This window comes from Columba livia, chromosome 13 (assembly GCF_036013475.1).
Source record: "Columba livia isolate bColLiv1 breed racing homer chromosome 13, bColLiv1.pat.W.v2, whole genome shotgun sequence".
Lineage (NCBI taxonomy): Eukaryota > Metazoa > Chordata > Aves > Columbiformes > Columbidae > Columba > Columba livia.
Window position 1 is genome coordinate 3,589,122 of NC_088614.1, and position 24,936 is coordinate 3,614,057.

The following is a 24,936-nucleotide window of genomic DNA, read 5'->3' on the forward strand; positions in this document are numbered from 1 at the left end:
CTAGAATTCTGTACATCAGAATGAGACAAGGATATTTGTAACCATTACAAAAAGATGAGTCGCTTTGTTACTGCTCAGTTTCTATTGTTTGCATACTTAAAGGTGGCATTAACTACAGATTCAGCAGGGGGGCTTATGTGTCCTGCTGATTTCTGCTGGAATCCTCAGACTTATTTATTTGTTTAGACATTTTCCCTGGTGATAATCTCTGGTTACAGGCCACTGGTACATATCTGCAGGTTTTGTGTTATATTGGATTATGAAAATAAAGTAGCAAATACTGGCATCTATTTCTTCACCTCATTCTAGACTCATGCTTGATAACTTGTCAACTTAACCTTGTATGTTCTTGAATATATGAAATACTTTGCTTCTTGTAAAAAGAATAATTCTATTGCCTTTTTTTTCTCCTTTAGTGGAAGACCAAATATTCCAAACTGATTTTCAGAAAATCTGATACAGTACCTGAAGAGCTCCATCAAATGGTACAAGAAGCCTTCCTGACCTTGCGAAAACATGAATGTTTCTTTCAAGACCTTGTAAGGATCAAAGGAAAAGATTTTCTTACCCCAGTGTCTCGTATATTAATTGGAAACCCGGGATGCACTTACAAGTATTTGAACACAAGATTATTTACAGTTCCTTGGCCTACTGAAGGTTATGATATAAAATACTGCAGTCCTCAAATACAGGATGCTTGTAAAGCATTAATCAGACTTAATGACTACTTGCATATTGAAGCAGTCAAGGCATTAGAAGGACAAAATTTCTTTGAGACCAAGGAAATTAAAGATACTACTGTAATAGATAGGGAGCAAAATTTTACTACTTCTCTTACAGAGAAAGGATCTATTTCAAAAGATCAAAGCAGTTGTTGTGTACGAGAGGATGACTATGTGAGTCTCAGGAACAGAACATCTTATAACGTGACTTTATTGAATTATATGGATCCACTCCAAATGCTGTACTTGAAACAAGAACCTTATTTTGGAATGGGGAACATGGCTGTGAGCTGGCACCACGACGAGAATCTGGTGGAGCGGTCGACGGTGGCTGTGTACAGTTACAGCTGTGAAGGTGAGTGACGGGAGGGGTGGGTCACTAGAGGTATAAAGATCTAAAATCCTTGGCACTCCTTGGTGTTTCTTTGTGTGTACGTACGTAAGCACACCTGCATGTTACTCTGGATTTGTCACAGGTTTCGGAACACAATGCAGCGCTTTTTGTATTTAAGCTTGAATATTTATTTCTACTAAGACCTATTCAAAATATACTTGTGTTTACTGCAGCTGTTTTATCAGTTGTTCTCTAAAAATGGTATGATTAACTTCCTGACTAAGAGCCAGGAAATCAAAATCTGTCCAATATCTATTTCAAGTTAACGCATGTGCATATTTTCTATCCTGTAAAATGTTTCATTGTAGTTGAGATCACCATCTTTATTGTGTTATTTATCATATGCAGACTTGCTTCTGCTTTATGCTGACTTTCACAGTATCACAGTATGTTTGGGATTGGGAGGGACCTCAAAAGATCATCTAGTCCAGTCCCCCTGCTGGAGCAGGAACGCCTAAGTGAGGTCGCACAGGAACATGTCCAGGCGGGTTTTGAATGTCTCCAGGGAAGGAGACTCCACAACCTCCCTGGGCAGCCTGTTCCAGTGTCTGTCACCCTTACTGAGAAGAAGTTTTTTCTCAAATTTAAGCGGAACCTCTTGTGTTCCAGCTTGATCCCATTACCCCTTGTCCTATCATTGTTTGCCACTGAGAAGAGCCTGGCTCCATCCTCATGGCACTCACCCTTTATATATTTATAAACATTAATAAGGTCCCCCCTTAGTCTCCTCCAAACTGAAGAGACCCATCTCCCTCAGCCTTTCTTCATAAGGGAGGTGCTCCACTCCCTTAATCATCTTTGTTGCCCTACGCTGGACCCTCTCCAGCAGTTCCCTGTCCTTCTTGAACTGAGGGGCCCAGAACTGGACACAATATTCCAGATGTGGTCTCACCAGGGCAGAGTAGAGGGGAAGGAGGACCTCTCTCGATCTACTAACCACCCCCCTTCTAATACACCCCAGGATGCCATTGGCCTTCCTGGCCACAAGGGCCCAGTGCTGGCTCATGGTCATCCTGTTGTCCACCAGGACCCCCAGGTCCCTTTCCCCTACACTGCTCTCTAATATGTAATTTCCCAACCTATACTGGAACCTGGGGTTGTTTCTGCCCAGATGCAGGACTCTACACTTTCCCTTGTTAAATTTCATTAGGTTATTCCCCGCCCAACTCTCCAGCCTGTCCAGGTCCCGCTGGATGGCAGCACAGCCTTCTGGTGTGTCACCCACTCCTCCCAGCTTAGTGTCATCAGCAAACTTGCTGATAGTACACTCTATTCCCTCGTCCAAATAATTAATGAATATATTGAATAATATTGGCCCCAGTACTGACCCCTGAGGCACTCCACTAGATACTGGCCTCCAACTAGACTCCGCACCATTGACTACCACTCTCTGGCTTCTCTCCTTAAGCCAGTTTGCAACCCACCTCACTACTCTATTGTCTAGATCACACCTCCTCAACTTAGCTGTGAGGATGCTGTGGGAGACTGTGTCAAATGCCTTACTCAAGTCAAGGTAGATCATGTCCACCGCCCTGCCATCTTGTTATGTCCTCATAAAAGTCAATGAAGTTGGTCAAGCACGACTTCCCCTTGGTGAAGCCATGTTGACTGCCCCTAATGACCCTCTTATCCCTGATATGCCTTGAGATGGCACCAAGGATAAGTCGTTCCAACAGTTTTCCAGGGATGGAGGTGAGGCTGACGGGTCTGTAGTTACCTGGGGCCTCCTTCTTGCCCTTTTTGAAGACTGGAGTGACATTTGCTTTCCTCCAGTCCTCAGGCACCTCTCCCGTTTCCCAAGACTTGGCAAAGATGGTGGAGAGTGGTCCAGCAATGAACTCAGCCAGCTCCCTCAGCACCCATGGGTGCATCCCATCCGGACCCATGGATTTATGGATGTCCAGATTGCCTTACTGCTCCCTAACCCAGTCCTCATGAACTGAGGCAAACTCCTCCATTGTCCTGCCTTCCTCTGGGGCCTCAGTGGTGCTTTCATTAGTACTTACTCCATTAATTCATTTAGCATCAAGTTGCCATTGAATTCTCACTGTTGTGTATACAGACCATCACATAATCATTATAGAATATATAATAAAATGAGTAGAGGTGGTCAGAAATTTTGTGATGGAACAATTTTTCCTTAGAAGATATCGATTAGATGGATTACCGATTTTCGCGGAGAAAACACTGATTCGGTTGGAAATTCAAACATGAGTCAAGCATGTTGATTTTTGTTAAAACTAGTTTGATTCTCTTCTCTGCTAAGTCTTGCATGTTTTTGTGTCAGCTCTCTGCTACTCAGATTCTCACTGGTCTCTGTGGTACTCCAAAAACAGATGAATGAAAATTTTATGTTTGAAACTTTGATCAGTGTTAATTGGAGTAGAAGCAGTTTTTAATATACCAGAAGAAAATAAATGAGAGCCAACATACAGATATTAGAACAAGCTGATGTTCTAATTAGTATCACTGTTTATTTTCTTGTTTCCAGTGTCAAACTGTTTCAAAGCAACTTCAAGTGAGGTACATTTCTAACAACAAATAAGATAGATGTTTTGCTTAGTGCTCATTTGAATAGTATTTGCTTTTATTTACATTAAAATGAAACGCATCACATCACACTAGGTTAAAAGCAGGTTATCAAGTGATGAGGATAGGCCCTCAGAAATTTGGGAAATTTCCTTTTAATGTGTATACTGCAAGAAAGTGCATGAGTGGTAGCCATGGTGCATATACAGAACTGAATACGTTACAGAATGTGTGTTCAGTTATACCATCACTAACACTATTCAGAATCGATTTACTTTTCAGAATTTACCATGGAACAGGAATTCCACATTTTTACCAATTTAGGATTTTTAATAACACATTAGCTTACAAATATTCTATCACATGAGAGCATTAAGGTAAAAACTTGTTTAGGATTTTAATATAGTAAGCTAATAACCCATTTTTATTTCCTGCTCCATTTATAAAAGTGAATTGCAATCCAAATACTGGTGGAATGAGGGCATTTTCAAAAATCCATGAAAATTTATCCATGAAAATTTCCTAATGAACAGTTTTCCCTCAGGTCTTTGTAAGTTTTGTACAAGTTTTATTGCTTAGCAGAGCACTAGTTGGTTCTAAAGATGTTCTTTGAAGTAGAGACTTACAGGAAAATGGTGTGGTCACTGGCAGTGTCCATCTTTATCTTACCCGGATAGTCCACAAACTATGTTTGAGCTTGGATAAGTAGTTTTCTCTAGATTCTTTACAGTATCTTGTTTTCTTTGCTGCAAGACCTACTTGCTGTATAAATGTCTTGAAGTACTAAACAACTGGCTCTGTTCACTACAAGGTGCTGTTGAAAGCTTTACAGTTAGTTGCAGTAGTGGCTGATCTGAAGGACCTTTAATGCTTGTTTCTTTTGGAAAATGCTGTTTGTATGAATATTTTTCACACTGTAATGTTAGAAGCGATATCCAAGCACTAAACCTAACAACTGCTATTTCATTTCTACAGAAATTGCGAATAAAAGTATTTGTGAGTCACTACAAATGTATGTTTTCTCACGAGGTTAAAAAAAAATAAATCCTAAAACTACAACAGTTGTTCAGAATTCAAGTCAATCTGAATCTGTAGTTGACCAATAACCCTCTTTACGTACTGCTTAATGCGTAAAAATCATGGAGTAGATATTGTACAGGATGAGAAAAATTAAATGGTTTCTAGTGTCAATAATGTGGTAGAAATATTGCTTGTTGAAAGACTAGAAATAATATGTAGAAAAATATATATTACTTCCTAAGAAATGTATAAGTGAGTGAAATGGCCACATCTGTAACTTGTATATTCTGACCAGCTGGAATTGTATTCTGAGAGAATCACAAATTTTTAGTGGTCCAATTACTCTAATAATAATAATAGATTTGAAGCTCTGTTTTCTAAAAAGAAATCCTTATTTGAATTAACTGATGTAGATTGTAGGGTTTTTTTAGCCATGTTCTCACTGATTTGATCCAATTAAGTCTCTCCTTCAAGAATGAAGGTATGACAGACTATTCTTTGTTCTTATTTTAGTGCTTTTGTTCTTGATGTATTTGGGCACAATATTCCAAATATGAAGTGATAAAAACAACGTGGATAAATATTTTGACCTTTGTTTTTGTGAATGTTAGTTGCAAACGACAGTTTACATGTTTGTACAGTTGAAATAACCTCTTATGCTGTGGCTTTTCAGTAATAAGGTAGAAATAACTGTGGGTAGATGCTCTTTCTTTCCCATCAGCTGCTGAGAAGCAAAGCATGTTCAGTTTTTTCAACTTCTTGCATATAACATGTATAAATCACTATGGAAGACAGTAATAATGTACATATTTCATTAATCACTGAACGTGTGCCCAAATTATGTAATTTCTGGAGAAATTAATCAATCTGTAAATTATTTTTTTTTCTCTATCTACGTAACAGTTGTCGGTTGGATTTAATGACAAAGTACATGTTTACAGTTCTTGTTTTTAGCAATGTGTTGGCAGTGATGCTGTCATGTAAGAAATTGTGTCTGATTTTAACAGTACATTTAGGAAATAATTTGGCATTACAATTTGACTTGAATAGAGAATATTTAAGTGAAAACTCTCAAACTCTTCTGGAATGTTTTGGTGCCGAAATCTTTCAAGGCTACTTTTGCTGTCTGTGCTGTGGAACAATGACCAGATGAGATGCAGGAAAACAAGTTTCATGTTGTTCTGAACCCAGTGATGACCCAGGCCTGAGAGGAGCAGGTCTAAGAGCTGGAACATCTCTGAAATTCGAGCTCCCTGGTGAGAAGCATAATGTGGTTAATTTTCTGCAGCTACGTTCTCTCTTTCATGGTTCTACCTTAATTAGAGGTTTGGTGAGGTATCGTTATGTTGCGGTAAGCTCGTTACCTGGTCGCACCATTTAATGTGGAATGCAAGTGTACAGGTTTCTTGGAAGCCAAATTCTATAAATCTTTAATGAGCAGAATTCAAATTTGCAGATAGTTTTATTATATTTCCATTAAATACTGCTACATTTGACTATTTCTGTATGGTCTACTCCAAAATAAATATATGTTCTTAAGGTGCCATGCATGTGCAAGATCCACATGATTTACTCTCAAATACCTATGGTTTAGCTGCATCCAACTGTTTTCACTTAAAGGGAAACTGTAATTAGATCGATGAATACATGGCATTCAGTCATGCTTGGGGTGGGACATAGAGAATTTAATAACAACTTATTTTTATATAAAAGTTTGTCAGTGCTACCTAGAGACATACCACAAATGTTAAGGTGTCTTTTTTCGTTTCTTGCTCTCACGTTGAGAATAGCTTGCATTTAAAAGCTAGTAGCAGCTTGTTTCGTTTTGTTACCAAAATAACATGGTAGGAGCAATCAGCTTCAATTGCTGCTGATAATTATAAGGTGCAATAATTGAGAATATAGAGAAAAGGAGACTGTGAGCTACATTTGAACTCTGTACTTAAGCAATAAAAAATTTATCAAACTGCAAAAAATAAGTCATTTTAACGAGCACATTCCGAAGGTGCTGGATTTATGAGGAGACCCCAGGAAACTTTGATTGAAATTGCTGTCTCTGATTGTAGTTCTATATTTTATTGGTGCCATATTGTGAACAGTGCTGCTGCCAAAGTGAATGGGAAAGCAGCATAAGAGAGAGAGTTAACCCAGAAAGGTTACCTCTTTTTATAATTTCCATGATGTATTGCATTAAAAGTGCCTTGAAAGCCATCCTATTTGCAGTTTTCAGAAAACATTTTTCTTAAATTAAGTTACGATTTATCTGAACAGGGCAGAAAATATGAAAGCCCCTGGAAGACTTTAGTATTGATTTTTCTGAGTGTTTGCTAGCTCTTGTTTTCTCATTTGTGTGCTCCTTGATGGAAAGGCCTAGAGCTGATCCTGAGCCAAAGCTTCAGCTGGACCAGAACTGCGGTGGTGTAGGGAGGGGACGCGGGGACTGGATTTACAGGAAAGCTTTTAACTGAGAGCTTTAGATTGGCTTTTTGAAAGGTTTGGGCTCTCTTCTTCCTGAATTTAGGCAATATGTAATAGACACCAAAAATTAAGACAATTTATTAATTATTAAAGACTACTCCCAACTAAATACACATTGCAGTAGCCATGTGAGACTTGGAAGATTTTTAAAGTGTGAGTTCAAGGTCACTTTTTGTGTGTGCATATTATAAATAAGAGTCGTAAATCTTTATTGTAGTATTTTTATTCTAGAATTAAATGAATTAAATGAAGACAAGTTTTAAAAGTTATTAGATGAAAGCACACTTGAAATAGACAGAGAAGTGGACACGCAGAGTTACTAACTTATAAGCAATAAGGAGACATGATACCTAGTTGATGATTTCTAACTGTTCACTGCTGTTTTGTGCCAACTGCTTATTAAAACTTTATCCTCCCGCTGTCAAAATGCAATGTTCCTTTAGCCATAAAACTGTTATACCATAGCTCTCAAATACCTGGTTATAAATGCTGACTCTATCTTTCAATTTATACTGCAGTGAAGTAAGCTTATGAAAATAGTTCTGAGGGATTAAGCTCTAAATACTATTTCTATGCAGTGGATTATTTTTTCCCCAAGCTCAACACATTCATGTTGCTTAATGATAAGAAAAATGTTGTGACAAATGTATTGAAGCTCCATTGGCTCTTGCACATGTTATCTGACATGTTTGACTAATAATTTTGAGAAAGCAATGACAGATATGATTCCAAGATTTGCTCAACTTTTTTGGTCTAGGTCGTGTTTTGCGCCTTACTTGGCCTCAGTTTAGGATTTGGTAAAGTTGCAAGTATGTAAACAAGTGAAATTATTCATAAAATGCTTTGGCAGTTTATGACTTGAAATTCTTTCAGAAGTTATCTCTTTTAATGTCTGTTGCTACATATTTTTTAGTTCTGTGCTTATAGTTTCAGTAAAGAGGAAAAGAAAAAAAAGAGAAGGCTAGCTGAAATTCCCATTGCATGTACTTGAGAACTTCAGAAAAACCTGAGTCCATTACAAGCTTTGTCTTTACTTGCCTTGACTTTGTAGTTCACATGAAGTTTTCATCTCTAGTAAAGTTGATTGCAAAAAATTCTTTATCTCGTGTGTTTTTGTTTTTTTTTTTAACCTATTGCATACTTTTGAATTTGGGAATGGCGATTATACCAAATGGAGATTGTAGGAAGTTTAAGCCTATTACGACTGTACCAATGTGTGGTGTCGTTAAGCCTGTATTGTTAGACCAGCTTTTGGATTTCATGGTTCTCACCTTGTCTTTCATCTTTGTGGTGTTTGTCCCTTTTTCCCTTGAAAGGTTCAGCCGTGGAAGAAAGTGATGAACCAAAACCTGAGGGAAGAGACCCAGCTGTTTGGCACGTGGGCTTGAAGGTAGCATGGGACATAGAGACACCTGGATTAGCAATACCACTCCACCAAGGAGACTTCTACTTGATGCTTGGTAATTTTCAAGTGCTATGGTGTTGAACTTTCTGTTGAAAACAGAGAAATTGTGCTTATTTTAATATAAACTATCATACCTTCCTCTCAGTTGGGACTTTTTGTCTTTAGAAAGACATGAGTTCTGGCTACAGTGTGTAATAAATTCCTCCCACCCTGCCCACTTCCAGTGTATTTTGGAGAACCTTTTTTCCTAATGTTTCTTTCATATCACAGTTAAAAAAGGAAAATCTTCTTTTTGGTTCTTTTCTGTCTGTTGTGCAGTCAGAATTGCTGGTCCAAGTCATGCCTCAGACCATAAGCAGAATTTCCCCAGATTTTGTGAGAGCTTGAGCTGTATCTGTCCTATCCTTGTATTTATAGATCCTTTTTTCATTCATGCAGTTTTACTGAGCATCTGCATCTGTTATGTTCAACAGAAAAATTCCTGTTCTTGAGTTTGGCTTATAGACTGGCTACAGATTATGTAAACTGTGACTGTAGCAGTCTTAAAGTTTTCTGGTACTGTGGTTCTTGGAGTATCAACCATTCTGCCAATCTGTGGATGTTTTATTGGTCACCAATTTTAGATATGACACTTCTTTCCTGCTGTGTATATTCAAACATACTGTTTTCTAGTAGTGGGATTACGCTAAGATGATAATGAACAGAGCTGTCATACACTGAGTCTCAATGTCTCAAGTGTAGAGGATTAAAAAAAGAAAATTAAATGGAGTTCATTTCCTTGAGCAGCTGCACACACACACTAAGGTATTCCATTGAAAGCAACAAGGCAGGAACTGTGGCTAAGGCTTATTGACACAAAATCTGTTGGTTTCTGAGTTCTTGTGTTTCTCTTAGTTGTCATTTTTACTTAAACAAATTTAGCTATAAATCACACAACTCAAAACATCAGCAATGTTTCTGACATCATGCTGTTTGCCTGTTTAGTGCTTGGCTTGACAGATATCATCTTTGAGAGCACGTGCAGTGTTGCCTGTTGGTGTCTCTGTGCGTGGAAGGGAGATGCTGTGGAACATCCCTGGGCTGGGCTGTCCCTCTGCCACTGCTTGGGCTGAACAGTCCTTTCACTTCAACCTTTCACTCAGATTTTCCAACAAATATAAAAATGGTTTACTTACTACAAGCACTATATTTGTAGGTAATCTTAAAAAATGAATGCCATTCCTTGTTCTTTGTTACCTCATCAATTCCTGTGCAGTCGTCAGAGAAGTATCTTGTAGAAAAGAACTGCACTGTCTGTACTCTTAAGCATGTTCAGATGTGTACAGATCAAGCGTTAAGACGTGAGATCCTTAGCACAGTGGTGTGGATGTGCCTCCCTTTTCTCTTTTTGTGAGGATAGAGAATAGCAGCCTGGAGGGGGAGACATTTCTTACATGGAACTGAAGTGGCAGCTAAACTTTCCTAGAAAGGGAATTATTAGTCCATTTTTGTGCAATAACAGTTTGGGCATCAAGTAGACTTCTTAGATAATCCCTCCTGACGGGAAGGTTTGGGCATACACAGCTTTGCTGGCCAACGGGTTCAAAATGAAAGTAGTAAAAGGAGTCTAGCTTCAGTATTTTTATCGCAAAATACTGTAGATTTTAGTTGACTGAGTTACCAGATCATAAAGACAATTTTTTATTGCCCAATGGTATTTATAAACAGTGACTGAAGTATTATAAGGGATGCTATATGAAGGGTGGGTCAGAAAGTTAGTTTATTTAATACATAACATTATGATCGTGTTTGGATGGAAAGAAAGGATATATTAAACATTCTTTTGAAGACAATGTGTAAATCACTTTCTTATTAATACTTGGTGAAGAGCTACAGATTTGAGCTCTGTAGGCCAGGTGTTTGATAATCTCTTCTGCATTTCCATAGCCTTTGTATTTTTTTTTCTCAATTACTTAGAAAAAATTATCTTATACAGTCTGAGAGAGTATTCTCAAGCTGGCCCATTTATTGCATTTCTATATACAGCAGAACTGCCATTTTCACTTGAAGTGAATGACAATATAAGTGGATGTATATAGTTTCACTGTATTTTTTTGACTGTTCAGATTTTTTCATCTGACTTTTAAGAGGAGCCATCTTGAGGATGCCATCTAAAAGGTAAAATTTGAAAACTTTACATAAAAAGTAACTTGACACTAAAGAAGCTAACTTTAGATTCATTTATCTCGTGCCTTTATACATCATACTTTCCAGAACCTCATTTCAATAAGCAGAGTCTTCATGCTGGCGCTATTTTAAAAGCAGTGGCAGCAGTATGGAAGGCGTCTAGAAAACAGAACATCCTGCAGCTCGTAGCATTCACACATCAGGCTCTTGCAAAAAAGCTTAGTGACTTTGTAGGTCTCTTATTCCAGTTGTTGAAGCAGTATAGTGCCTACTGCTTTGTATGCACGTTGTTACAAGAATTAAATGTCAAATTCAGCATGTTGCTTATATTTAAAACATCATGAGCTGTCAATTCCTGTGCCTATAATCCCCCAACTATTTCATAATATTGTACACACAAGTCTTAGATAACAAAATGTAGTAACTTGAGATTTCCAATAGTAATGTGCAATTATGGTAACTTGTAAATCCTGATCAATGGGTATATCAAGGTAACAAAAAAGGTTGGAGGTATTTTTTAACATTTCTAGTAGATATTTAGTAATGCTTATGTTCCTCTCTTCATTGGCTCTATAAAATGTTTTTATTATTCTGGGTAGAATTTTAGTGAAAAGCTGTCTTAAAATGGAAATTTACACCTGCCTTATTAGCAGTCCTTTTCAGATGAAATCATAAGACATAATTTAAATGTATTTTAGTACTAAACATGAGGTGATCAAATCCATTTTCCAAGCAAACTACTATAATTATATAAATGTATTTTGTTGTACCAAAAACAAATCCAAAATTATTTTCAGTAAGACAGATATTTTTTTAAGGCTTTCTTTTCCTAATATGTAGAAGATAGATCTGGTGAATGATTGCAAATCTGCTGCCTAAAAACTCAAATCTGAACTTTATATCACTCATGAAACGGAAACACTTTAGCTCAATTTAGAATAATATATTGGTCTGCAGAGGAAGTGCACACTGAACCCTGCTGTCTCAAGTACACAGTCAAGGGGTGTCTAATATGAAACGTGTTGGGTGCGTGCAATAAATCCAAAACGCGTGGAGGTGAGCAAAGGGCCCCATCTGTTCTGTCCTAGAGCATGCTTAACTAGGGTTGTCATGGTCTTACTATTAAATTGGAATCTTTCCCCTAATCTATAAGTTAGACACGACCAGATTTGCAAGCAGATTTACAATTTTCACTAATTTTCCTACCATGACTTCAAAACATACTTAACAAAAATACATTCTGGACTTTTTCAAAGGGAGATTTACTTTTCTGCAGCTGTTTCCCATAGATCAAGCTCTTGCTTGAAGGTTAGGGTTTTAAAACAGCATGAAGATGAACTTGGAATCTTATACTGCTCCCCGCCCCCAGCAAATCATAGTTCAAGAAGCACCAAAAACTTATCTTCCTAACCAACCAGAAGTAGGGTGCACACATTGCAGAGGTTGGCTTGTGGTTAAAGATAAACATTTAATGGAAACACTTCCACATGTATATAGTGGCTCATTAAACTATTTCTAGAGATATTAAATCTGCTTCCATTTCCACAAACTGACTTGAACCCTCTTTGCTCTCTAGCATCTTGAATGTGTTGGAGTTTTTTTTAACAGTTTTTTTTTTCCTTGAGGCCACATTTAATCCAAATGCTGTATTCCTTGATTATTAAGACTTCGAACCCCTGAAACATATTTGTCATTTCAAAACTTTGATCTTTTTTTTTTTTTTTTTTTTTTTTTTTTTTTTTTTATTCAGCCTTTTAATCTGTTCAGTTTTGTTTGTGCACAATATTTTGTAATTAGGGACAGATCATCCTTCTAGCTTTCTGTTATGAGAGTAGTATTCCACTGACCCGTAATTTCTTGGGGAAGGAGAGAGACCTTCCTGGTGCTTTTTGCTGACATACATACAGTGAATCTAGTTTGGTTACATTTTCTCGTGTTGAAGTGCTGTGTGCAGTTGGATAAAAGTAGAACTGGAAATGTGGAAAAATGTTTTAGTGCTTTTAAAAATTGTACTCTATTGTGGTTAAAAATAAACTTATTCCTTTATGCTAGTTAAGAAAAATAATAGCACAAGTCCACTTCAGTTTTGTTTGTAGATATTTGTGGTGTTTAGAATATTAAAGCCAGAGCTTTAAATGTCATTGTACCTATTATCTGATTTATGAAATAGACAACATAAAGACAACTGTGTAAAATGTTCAGGAAGAACGCTTGAAAGAAGATAGAAAAGATGATACAAAACCCAGTTGTGAATTCTGAGAGTATCTTCCAGTGTGGTTTGTGTTTTGCTGGGAAGTACTGTTGGGTTTTGTGCCTATTCCTTTCAGTAAGGGTTGGCCAATAATTAATTTCCTTTCTTTCTACTTTGTTATGTCTCAATAACCTGCGATGTCATGGGAATGCAGTTATTGTTTCTGAGCGCTTATATTGTACTCAAGGTGTGTTATCTGTGGTTTGTGTAGCTGGAAATTCTCTGTCAAATAATTGTATGCATTTGCAACTAATCAGATCATCAGATCAAACATTCTCATGACTTCTTAGTATTTCATCTGTAAAGTTAAAATCTGACCTCCAAATTATTGAAACAGACTTTGAGTTGATAACTTTGTTTTCCAAGGTGGCTTTGGCCACCTGTACACAATCATACATGTGATTAATTTCTTTTAATAAATCTTGCCTCGTCTATAGTAACCCTGTAGTGGGATCTGGCTGTAAGGTTGCTGATGATTTGCTGGGAAGCAACAGGCAGAAAGTAGTTGAAATAAAAGAATAAAACAATCAATTTAAAAGAAATACGGATTTTTGCCATATACATGTGTGCAGAAAATAGTCTTCTTGTTTCGTAGGGGCTCCACCTCAGACAGAAAAGTTGTTATTTTTTCCAGCATTCAAGTGTCTGTTGCCGTGCAGATTGTGTTCCTTTGAATGCAAACAAGCCCTCTGCAATATTGTCTGGTTTGGGGATGCTACTGTAGGCGTTAAACTGCTTGGGGTGCGGGGAACCATCCACACTTCATAGTGGCTGGTGGCACACAATGTTGTCCTGTTAGTACAGGTAAATGTGAATAGCTTTAGTGGGTGAGATTAGGCTTTGATTCAAAATTTCTCTTTGGTCAGGGTAGCACTCTAGCATGTGTTAGGCTGCATTAGTTTTCCTGGATTGTTTTCTAGAAATATTATTTTAAATTTGCATAATTTGTAGTGTTTTAAAATTTATAAACAAACAAAAAGCCTGATAATACTTTAGAAAAACAGTCTGTGTAAATGGCAGCATTTTTCATAGAGGTGGGAAAGCTTTGAGAGAGCAACAGTCGTGCAAGCAGAAAACTGTAGTCCAGTTCTCAACACTTCTTTCTTACTTAGCAGTGAGTTAATTGACATATGTGTCTCGTAAGCATCCATATGGAAAGCAAGACTGTTTTGAGAAGAAGGGACTGTATGATAGTTCTTGAAACTGTACTAAATACATTAAGTTGGTGTTAATGGATATTCAAAACAAAAAGTCACTTTTCATATTCATTATACGGTACACCTAATTTTGAGGGGTTTTGCTTTTGTAATACATGTTTAAATGAGATGTCTCTGCTATAGTCACCCTGAATTTGTGATAAGGGCAGAAAAGATGCCATGTTGGCCCTTACCACAAACGCAGGAGAACTGTCACACAAATAACTTGCACACATGCAGTTTCCAAAGCAGGACTGATATGTATATTGCTACTTTTATATGCATGTATTTCATGTGAAATATAGTACTGGAGAGGTTGTGTTTTGGTTTTCCAAACCTCACTGATCAGTGTTTAGTCATTTGAAATTCATGTTAACTACTTATGGATTGTATTTTGCCTAAAACCACAGGTAGTTTTGACATGGGCGTCCAAGGAAGGTAACAGTTTTGGTTTGGCTCTAAAAGCAAAATAGTAATCTGGATGTAGTGTTCTGTATCTGAATAAAAGCTTTTGCTGCCAAATGGACAATGGCCAATTTAACAAAGAGTGCTTTTTCTTTTCAATTAATATGTTTTTAGAAGAAAAGCAAATCTTTACTGTAATCTTTTAAGACCTAGAATATATTTTTCAAATATCCTTTGAGACATGCAATCCATGAAGCTTCAACTATTTTTGTACAATTACAGTTTTAGATGAATTATAAACTCTTAAATTAAAATTACAGGCTTCTTTCTAAGAGTCATAAAGGATTAGAGACAGTTGGAAGCAATTTCAAGGGGAAGCTCCACAACGGAAGATTTGCCAAGGGTTTGAATAAAGGTGCAAATCAAAATGTAATACTTTAAGTGCTGTGTTTGCTACATGAAACACACCAAAATGAATGGGCACTGAGTGGGGTGGTGTAAGTGTTTAGGATTGTTTTCTGTCAGGATTCTGATACTTAAATATTGTCATGTCCAGAGATAATGTTGTCCATTGACCCTTGCAAGACTTAGTTTTATGCGCTTTAACCCTCATATATTTATGTACAAAATTGCTTTTTCCTATGTTCTTTTTGTTTGTGTTGGAGCTTTTTTTCAAGCTTTTCCTGTTCACCTATCTGCAAAACTTATGCATATAGAAAATAAGCTTCCTATTAAAACTTTCTCCGTGGGAATTCAATCCTATTTCACAACACTTGTCTGCCTCTTCCTTATAGAAATTGTTTTTCTGTTGTTTTTGTTTTCCAAGTTTGTGATGCTATCTGCTGTCTTAGATAAGAACTATGTTAATAGTTGCTTATAAAATTCATAAAAAGAAGACACCGTTCTTCTAACTAGGATAAATTTAGTCATTTTTCTGAATTCTTATTCACTAGACTATTAACAGTTTTAAAGTTTTACACTTCTTGCAAGGTAAAGTAAAACTTTGGGAGCACATCTTCTTTTAGTAGCAAAGAGAATACCATTAAACCTCACGCTGTGTTATTTTCAGTCTGATAGTCTATTATGGTCAGAAGAGCCTTTTCAAAGTAGGAATTTGTGATATCAGTTTTCAGGTTTGCAAATACTGATCCCTTAAGGAGAAATTATATTTTTGTGATGGAAAGATGAAGCTTGATAATTTATCTTAATGTTGTATTAAGATGACTGAAGCTAAATTCCCTTAAAGAATACATATTGTTGAAAATACAGACTCCAAGTCAACTAGCGTCTTGTAGGTCTCTGTTCCTATTCTCTCCTAATTATTTCTATGATGGCTTTTTGATTGGTAGTATTTCAAGATTTGTATCGTTTTATTAGTCTCTTTTTACTAACTTATAAAACTATAACCCAGGAGTGATTTTACAGAAATTCTTGGTAGATTTTTCCTGAACGTCTTGTTAAGGTTGAAAGGGCAGCATAAATCTGACACCAAAACTGTTTGAATTGAAAGCACTTCATGAATGGTTTTCAACATAACAGAAGGTGTTGATATTAGATCTAGTCTGGACTTCTCCAGAGGAATATGTTTCCTCTAAAAAGCACTAATTTGCCAGAATTCAAGCATTCTTCAGTTATGATGATTTTGATGAAACTCTAATGGCAACCAAGTAGGTTCTGTCTACAGGGTTTGTGGGGTTGATTGGTTGCCTGTTGGTGAGCTCAGGTCCATGGCAGAGCTCTGGCGCTGCAAGAAATTCACATCTGAAATGCTTTGGAGACAGGTCTCTGAGCAGATTGTGCTTTCTGGGTTCCCTGAGCTGATGGAAGAACTTTGGATACGTTTCAGATAAAAAGATAAAAAAATGTCTTGAGAAAAGAGATTGTAATTTCTGAGTAGTCTGTTTATAGTGATCCTCAACTTGGAAAGAATTAAGTTGTTTAGTTGAACTTTTCCCATAAGAGGTGGGAAAGTGCCACTTCTAAACTGTATAAACTGGGAGAAAGCTAATGTGAATAGAGATCTTTGTAGCACTAGGGCAGTGAGTAGTTGCTGTGCTCTGCTAAACATTAGAGCTGATGATAGTGCTGACTGAATTCTGTATTTTTAAGTATTTAATGTAGTGTCTTTCATATTCAGTCAGAATTAATTTTATTGAGTATAGTTTTCCCCCGTACTTAAGATTTTCTAATCTGTCCCCAGATGATCTCAATATGACACATCAGCACTGCGTTCTGGCTGGTTTTTCACCTCGGTTCAGCTCAACTCACAGAGTGGCAGATGTAAGTATCAAAAATGGTTTGCCATTTGGTCATTTGTAAAACTGATATTCTGGTACCGTATGTGCAGCATCATGTTGTCTTTTCCAGAACTGTGGTTCACATTTAAGCTTATGACTCAAACTGTTTTCTTGAACAACTGTAGATTTATTTTTGGGTTGAGGTACACTTCTTTCTGTATTAGGAGTTTGCCTAAACTCAGTTAGGCATGTAAAATATGAATTAAGAATGTGCTGCACCACACCTTGTGGATTACTGGTGAAATGTAGAAACAACTGTATTTTTACCTGTGTTGGCTGGCTAGATGTTTGATGGTTTAGACGTTTGCATAATTTATATCAATAACTCTATAGACAATCCAGGAGGCATTACACTTTTGTTTAAAAGATCATGAAATGAAGTTTCAGAAATACATCCCTCCTGCTCTTTTATTATTTTAGAAGCAAATACATATGTTCTGAAGTGACTATACATACGTTTTTTCATTGTATCTTTATAGTGTTCAAGAGGAACATTGGAATACATATTTGGACGATGTGAACTGGCACTCCAGAATTTGCAGACTGATTCTGATTCAATGGCTTTATCTTTGAAATCACTGGAAGCTGCAGTTGTAAAACAAGTAGAAGAAATACATAATGAGGTGAGACGAAGTGCACTGAAAACACTTCAGCAAGGTTCTGAGAGGTGCAGTCTGCTTGGGAACTTATTGGCAATTAAATGTGTTCAGCTGCTCACAAGACGTTCATCTGTACAAGTGTGAGATGTGTTTTTCCTGACTTTTTTACCTGGGTAGAGTAATTGGGATTAACTTGGATTGATTGTTTCACTCCCACGACATTTTCATTTTTCCTTCTTAAGATCCCTCTGCTGGTAGAATAAAAGAGTAGTTTCAGTAATGTTGCACCAGACCTGATAGTGTGGGGACAAACCAAAGTACTTTACAGCTTCTCTGTCAAGAATGGAGAGAGAAAAAAAAGTTAGAGGGGAAGAGCAGGTAAAAGTTCTCCCTTGTTTGTCAGGTGTTGAACTGGGTATTTACAGAATGCCACTTGTGACACAACTGTGAGTGTGTGCTTTAAAGTGTATTCTGAAGAAAACACAGCAGAAGTGATTGTGAGGAATGTAGGTAATTTTGTGCCACAAAATATGCACTGTAACAACAGACTTTCTCAGGATTCCACTGAAGCTGGCAGTGCTTTCTTGCTTGAAAGTACAGACCTGGAGTCTTAACAAACACATTGATTTGACAAATGAACTGAAAATATCACAGAGTTTTGGGAAGTTGTGGAAAAAGATAGTTTTTCCTGTAGTATAAAAGCAGGAGTTATCACAAAAGATGTAATTTGGCTTATTCTCTTAGTGGATAGAGTCAGGAATGTGGCACAGTGGACTGGGTCTTCATACAAGGGTAGTGTTTCTGAAGATGGTAAATTTAGTACTTCTTTTTATTTTCTTTCCCTTATTTTATAAGTTACAGAAAATGTAGTCAAGGCTGTGAATTAGGAGTTTAAAATGACAGATTGTTGAGGTGCTCTGTAAAGCTGTCCTTCTACCTGAAACAAAGCTTTCAGCTGGACCGAACTGTAGAGCACTGATGATTATCTCTCTTGAAAAACAGCTATAGCAACCAGTTAATACAGACTGCTGAAACATTTTCTACAGTACTCCTATATTCAGGCATTTTGAAGGAGCTGTGCTGTATTGCTACTAAGATAAGTATGATCACTACTAGAAGCCATATACTACATAGGCAATTTTCACTCATATTAGTGTAAACTATTTAAATTGCTGTCTGCTGAGGAATATAATATTGTGTATTGTTACTAAAACTTCGTAGAACACAGTTTTATCTGCATTGCTCACAGTTGGTAAAATTGACTATAGTGATGGCAAAAGATTTGCACCCTTGACTTTTAGCAAAACAGCTCCCAGAGTAATTTAAAGAAGTCTGATGCATGCAGGCTTTTACAAAACATTAATCAGGCTCAGTCCATAAAACTACACGCATATGTGGTTTGCACAGCTAGGGCCACATGCACAGCTGGTGTAAATTTGCACGGGTCCTTTCACATCAAAGACATGTGCCGGTTACATCAGGTGAGAGACTAGCCCCTGGTGTTTGCAGTCACCTGAATAATTTTGCTATGTGACACACAGGGAAGTTTCCTGTTACACATATGGGATATACTGTAAGAGAAATCGTTGTTGACCTTGTACATATTGCACACTTAGATGTAGTAGGCACACTGGATCTATATTTCATTTGAAAAGAGAATACTCATTCACCTGTTTTTATTTATATTTTTTATCCCAAGGTCACCTCTTCACTTGAAGGATAAATTCCGTATTTTAAAGTGCTACTTAAATTTCATTTATTTGCTGCACAAGTAGACAAAATTACTAGAGGCTTATCACTATGGTAAATGCACATTTCTTTTTTGAACATCACTGAAATGAAAACATACAGATCTGCAAGGCTAATGCAACTTTTTCTGCATATAAAAGCTTCCAACCTTCTTTTACTCACCGTACGATAAATCTTTGTATTTTCAGGCACTAATACAGGTTTTAGGTCCAAATTTTCTCAGGCAGGTGTAAAAGAATAATGTGTTTTGCTTCTTTAAAGAATCAAACTGTTTACTGATGAAAATTAGTCTTCCTTTGATCAGTGTGGTCAAGATTTGGTCACTGGTGTGTGTTTTTTCCTTACTTTGTTAGTATATTTAAACACTAAAGTCAAAATTGCACAATAAGTCAAACGCAGAATTAAGGAAGAACTGCCACCCGATTTTGCCCATGTATTTCTGTCTGATATACAGCTTTCTGTGCTAGTTCTAAACCTCTTTGTGTATTTCTTTCTGTTCCTCTGGACCAGAGATCATGAGCATGAGATTAGACAGTGTTGCCATCCCTAGAGATAGTGATGCTTTTGTGTTTTATATTCAAACATTATCATAACTGAAGTTCTTCATAGGATTCAACTCAGATAACTAGATGCAGCCATTGTTCTAGATTCTTTATTTTCCTAGGTTTTTTTGACCCCTCTGCCTGGCACCTCTGAACTGGTCACCAGAGCAGAACAATCACGGTGCCACCAGCCCATGTGCGACTCAGCTAAAATGTACTAGTTGAGCACAGATTCACAGTCTGTCCTGGCATTAACTGCTCTGCCAAATGAGGTCTGGATGAATTATCTGTGTCTGCTGGAGGGAAAAAGTCTAAGAGCAAGTCTGAAAGAATGAGGTATGATTCTGTGCCTTCACTTGCATACTCCTGGGCAGAAAAATCGACTTGTTGTGCTGATAAAGTGGGTTTAAACTGAAGATCTGAAGCATAGGTGGAAACTTAGTTTTTTCCATTTCTGTGGTGGGCAAAGAAACCTCTAAGAAAGGTATGAGTGAGTATCCAGGGGATGTCTTTACTGATGTTCTATATCCCTGAGTTCGGCTGTCAGAGGCTTGTCTTGGATGTCTGGACAAAGGTCTTCCTGTCCAAAAAAATGAGATGCTAACCTGAGGTTTTTAGCATCTCTAGTGGGCAGCCAGGTAGAAGTTCACTACTTCTTTAGACTTAGCTTTGTTGTCATGGTCTCCCTCACTAAAACAGCCTTCAAAGGAATATCTGAGTAATTGCCAGGTATGTGCTGTTTGTTAGATGTGCAAGTCACTTCGCTCCCGGTGTGTACTTTGTAGTTTTAAGTAAAGATAACTTTAATTAAGGGCTCACATACTGCTTGTCTGAGTAGCTTATGGGCTTGTAGTCTGAACAAATACTTCCATGGCAGGGTGTCCAGTGAAGAGAGTGTAGCAGGGTGAGCAGAAGTAATTACCTGGGCAGCTGTGACGTACAATAGCCTAACAGTGCACACATAGTGTTCAAGATTGAAGTTACCCCTTTAAGCAATTAGATTGCTGTTTGGCCGGTAATAATTCATCCTGAAATAAATGATCTTGCAGAGTTCACTGAACGTGAACCTCTTGCCCCTACTGAATCACACTTGGCTTTCCAAAATATATACAGCTGCTAGGTATGTCCCAAACAGAACTACAGGGGACCTGGGGAAACCCTTTGGTGAGTAAATGCTTTTTAAGGTAATAAAACACTGCTGGTCAGATGATGTAAATGCTCATACATATGAAAATAAATCTGCAGAAAAGATCATCACCAGCCTATTCTTCACATTTCAAAGAAAATTTGTTTTCCTTGCTCTGAGTAACGCAAAAGCTGGTAATAGTTCATGTTGTAAGGTAGTTTCAAGTTGTCTTTATTTGCCAGCACCACACGAATAATTGGTTGTTCTCTATGAAGTAAAACACTAGAGGACGGTTTTTTGTAGCATCTGGAGATTGTTGAAAATGTAGCAGGTTTCAGAGTAAGTACTCAAGTTTGAAAAGGTGAGGTTTTGTCCTCATCAGGGTTTTTGCTCAGCTCTGATTATCAAATCCCTATTACTCTGATTAAAACTTGAGACTGAACTGGTTGCTCTGTTGCTTGTGAGATGCAGTCACTTTTTCCTACAGCAAATCCATTTTCATGGCAGCAGTAGATAAATGAAAGTGTGGTGAGTGCACAGGGGTGTAGAAAAGCCTGGGCTATGTAAGTTGAAGACACCGAGGTCACTGCTGAGAAAGGGTAGCGATGTATGCTACCAAAGGAAGGTTAATATGTTTTAGTACATCACAGTGGGCTGACAGTGTGGTTGGTGGCTGGCTAGTACGACAGAGAGAAAATATAGATCACCTACATATGTGGCATTTAATAACCAATACTTTTAAATAATTGACTGAGGAGCACTGGCTCACAAAATGTCAAATGGTATTATTGGCCTTTTACTACCCAGTATTGACTATAACCTAAAATTGGCCTTTAATCATTGTTTAAAGGACAACTTGGAAATATGTTGAGGTTAGGCGTATGGGGCCTGATTCTGAGCTTACTTGCAGAGATCTAAGTCATCAGTGAAAATTAATTAGGAGGTGAAAATTGTTCCTCATACACTCAGCATGTACATTTTTACATGTTAATATGTTTAAGTTTTGTCCTGTTCAGTCACGTAAAACGCTTTCTAATGACCATTAAAGTTAGGTCTGGTATATGAGAGTCTCCCAAATAAAACTCTTTGACAAAATGCTTGGCAAGAGCTGTTAACCTGAGAGTTTTGTCACAGAAGATGAATGTTCTGTAGCTTCAGTTCTGCTAAGGCTGGAATTGAGCTCTTTGTCTCTCTCCACTATTTACCGTTGTGGGTTTTTTCCTGGTAGGGCTCCTCCTGTTTCTGGAAGGAGGCAAACCAGGAGGAGCCCCGCTCTGCTCCAGAAAAAGTTATTACGGAGTAGAGTTCAGTGAAACAAGAGGACATAAAGCATTTAAGAGAACTTGGAAAGCAGATGGCATATGTTCTTGTTAAAACGCATGTTTAGTGATGGATGTGGTGTAAAAAGTGTTGGTGTGTTAATTAAAAATACCAAACAAATGTAGCAGAACTGGAATCTCTGGAGATTTTTAGCAAAACAAAGTATTTATGCTTTCATATATCTAAAACACGGACAGAGCAACAGAGGAATCCTGTCACTATTCCCCATCAAGTTTATTTTTTTTTTTCCATAATCAACAGTTATCCATGCAGAGCAGTCACTTGTCAAGCACTTGATGGCAAAGTTGGTGGCTGAAACATTGTTTTTCTCCCCAACACCCATTATACTCACTCGGAGCTAAACAGACATTGTGAGTCGAATGTGAACCCGAGTTTGAGAGCTCTAGTAAACTGTAGTCCCCGTGGTTGAACAGCCACATGTTGCAATTCGGTACACTGACCTCTGATGAGACGGCCGAATCCTGCAGAAAATTAACTGCCCTGTTACTAAACTTTACCTCTTGCACTTAAAAAGCAGCTTTTCTGTGTCGAGTTATATATTCTGTGTAGGATCAAGACCGATTTAAATTCGGCCAAGATGCCAGACTTGAATTAGACTGAAATTACATAGATTAATGTAACAAATCAATATGACCAGTAAAAATCAGATTGACTGAAATATATTCTTGCTATGATGATCCATATTGTAACATTGATTTTAATTGAAAACAAAATTTCATTAGTGGCCTCATGTGATTCATTTCATGAAACATGTTAGCCAGACGTCATATGTTATAGCCCATTCATGGTAGAGGCCAGCAAAAACAAGAAGTAGTGGAGGGAGAAAAAAGTACTGAGTGCTTGAAACTCTAGTTGAACTGTTGCTATGCTCAGCCTTCCCAAAACTCCCTATACTGAGGCTTTTTATTTTCTTTAATTTTTTATAATAGCAAACCATAACTTGGTCCTTCATACCTCATTAATACTGTAGAGGAAGCAAACTTTCCTTCAGCTTTTTTTAGGAAGGATGTCATCAAACTTCTGTACTATAATAAAAAGTCGCTAGGCTAGCAGTCCGGTTTTTTCAAGTATTTTAAGACCTGTGTCTGCCAACTAATCATGTTGTTATATTTTTACCCATGAAGTTGCTTTAATATTCTTTTTATACACTTCAAATTTAAGTATCTTTTATTGTAATCTTTAACTAAATGTTTGCTTAATATATGGTAATGTTAACAAACACTTTCAGATTTCTGTAGCCATTCTGTTTGTAGGAAAGAAAGCACTAGGTGATGGCTCTGGGCAGTCTTCTTTATTCTCTCCCCTTGGCAGGTTGTCTCTCTTTGCATCGTTGGAGCTGAGCAGGGATAAACAAAAACCTTCATGGTACAAATAGTGATTAAAGCAGCTTTGAACTCGGTGTGAAACATAACTACCACAACAAAGATAAATACAGAATTCTAAACACCAGAACGATGGATTGCTATTAAAGGAAAAATGGCTCAATGGAAATTACAATAAATTCAATTATTTTGCTTAAAGAATACTTGATGAGCTATATATTTATGTTTTAGTAAGCTAAAATGTGCTCTGAAAGTGATGGGCAGCTTGGCTGGGAACCAGGTGGCTTGGGAATGTGTGAGAAACTCTGGTTCATAACAATGCTGTGCTCTCATTCCATAGCGGTTGGCTCGCCTGCATTCTAGCAATTTTATTCCTGCAAGATTTTTCAGTCTTTTATGTGACTGCAATATTTTCAAACCCACAATGTTCATCAAAATAAGCCAGAGTTGGTACATATTTGACTCAATCATGAGTAAACCCGAACTTTTAATGTTCTTTGTACATGTACCACATGTAAAGAAAAGGGATTGGGTTTGCACCTATAGATTTGAAGGGTCAAAAATTCATATGGAATAGAAGTAAACAACTGGGTGTAAGGGTGCATTTAGAAATGAATTCTTCAGTAGCCTTCATTTCTATGGGATTGCTCAGGTATTTCATGTATCACCCCATTCCTGCCCCAAATAATGAACACAGATGTTTACGCTACCCTATGTTTTTATCTTGCAGGTTGAATTTGAGTGGCTTAGGCAGTTTTGGTTTCAAGGCAAGCGGTATTTGAAGTGCACTGATTGGTGGCTTAAGCCTATGGCTAAATTGGAAGAATTTTGGAAAAAAATGGAGATTATGGTAAGTAGTAGTTTTATAGTCTAGAGCCTCTAAAGCTTAATTCTGAGAGCATTCACAATTATGTTTTTAATTGTACTGTAGTAATGAGATTTAAACTTTATTCAGAACATATGACAAGTGGAATCAATATCAGCCTTCCACTGCTGCCTCTGATTTCTTTCCCCCGGTAGCCAGAAGAAAAGTGAGCAAACTAAGATCCAAACCCCCAAGATTTTAGTGACTTCCCAAGTTTGCTTGTTTTCAAAGTTTGACAGCCTCATAAAATGTCATGTATCAAATACTACATCACATGAAACTGTGCATTGTCAACTTTTCCATACCACACCGAGAGACAACTCTTCAGTGACAACAGTGGTGAATGCACCTGAGGAAGGCTGAGAGTAAAACCTGGTGATCTGGAAGCACAACTGTCTGTTTGTAGCCCACCTGCATGCTTACACCATAGCCAAGCCAACAAGAGGAGATCAGTTTCTTGAATAATTGTAGGGATTTTGGTTCCTGTACATAAAGTACATCAATGTGCCTGTAGTTGACTAGAGAAGTT

The 24,936-nt window shown here is 37.4% G+C and overlaps 1 protein-coding gene across 13 annotated transcripts in view; it reads left to right on the top strand.

Annotated features, from left to right (window-relative positions):
* The window catches only part of FTO (FTO alpha-ketoglutarate dependent dioxygenase), a 431,926-nt gene that overhangs the window by 45,644 nt on the left and 361,346 nt on the right, over positions 1–24,936 (top strand). For all 13 annotated transcript variants that reach the window (XM_065028667.1, XM_065028676.1, XM_065028665.1 and 10 more), the window contains 5 exons: positions 417–1,077; positions 8,460–8,603; positions 16,767–16,846; positions 17,343–17,486; positions 24,273–24,392. In XM_065028667.1, coding sequence (XP_064884739.1) covers positions 417–1,077; positions 8,460–8,603; positions 16,767–16,846; positions 17,343–17,486; positions 24,273–24,392 — 1,149 coding nt within the window. The remainder of the gene's footprint in view (positions 1–416; positions 1,078–8,459; positions 8,604–16,766; positions 16,847–17,342; positions 17,487–24,272; positions 24,393–24,936) is intronic.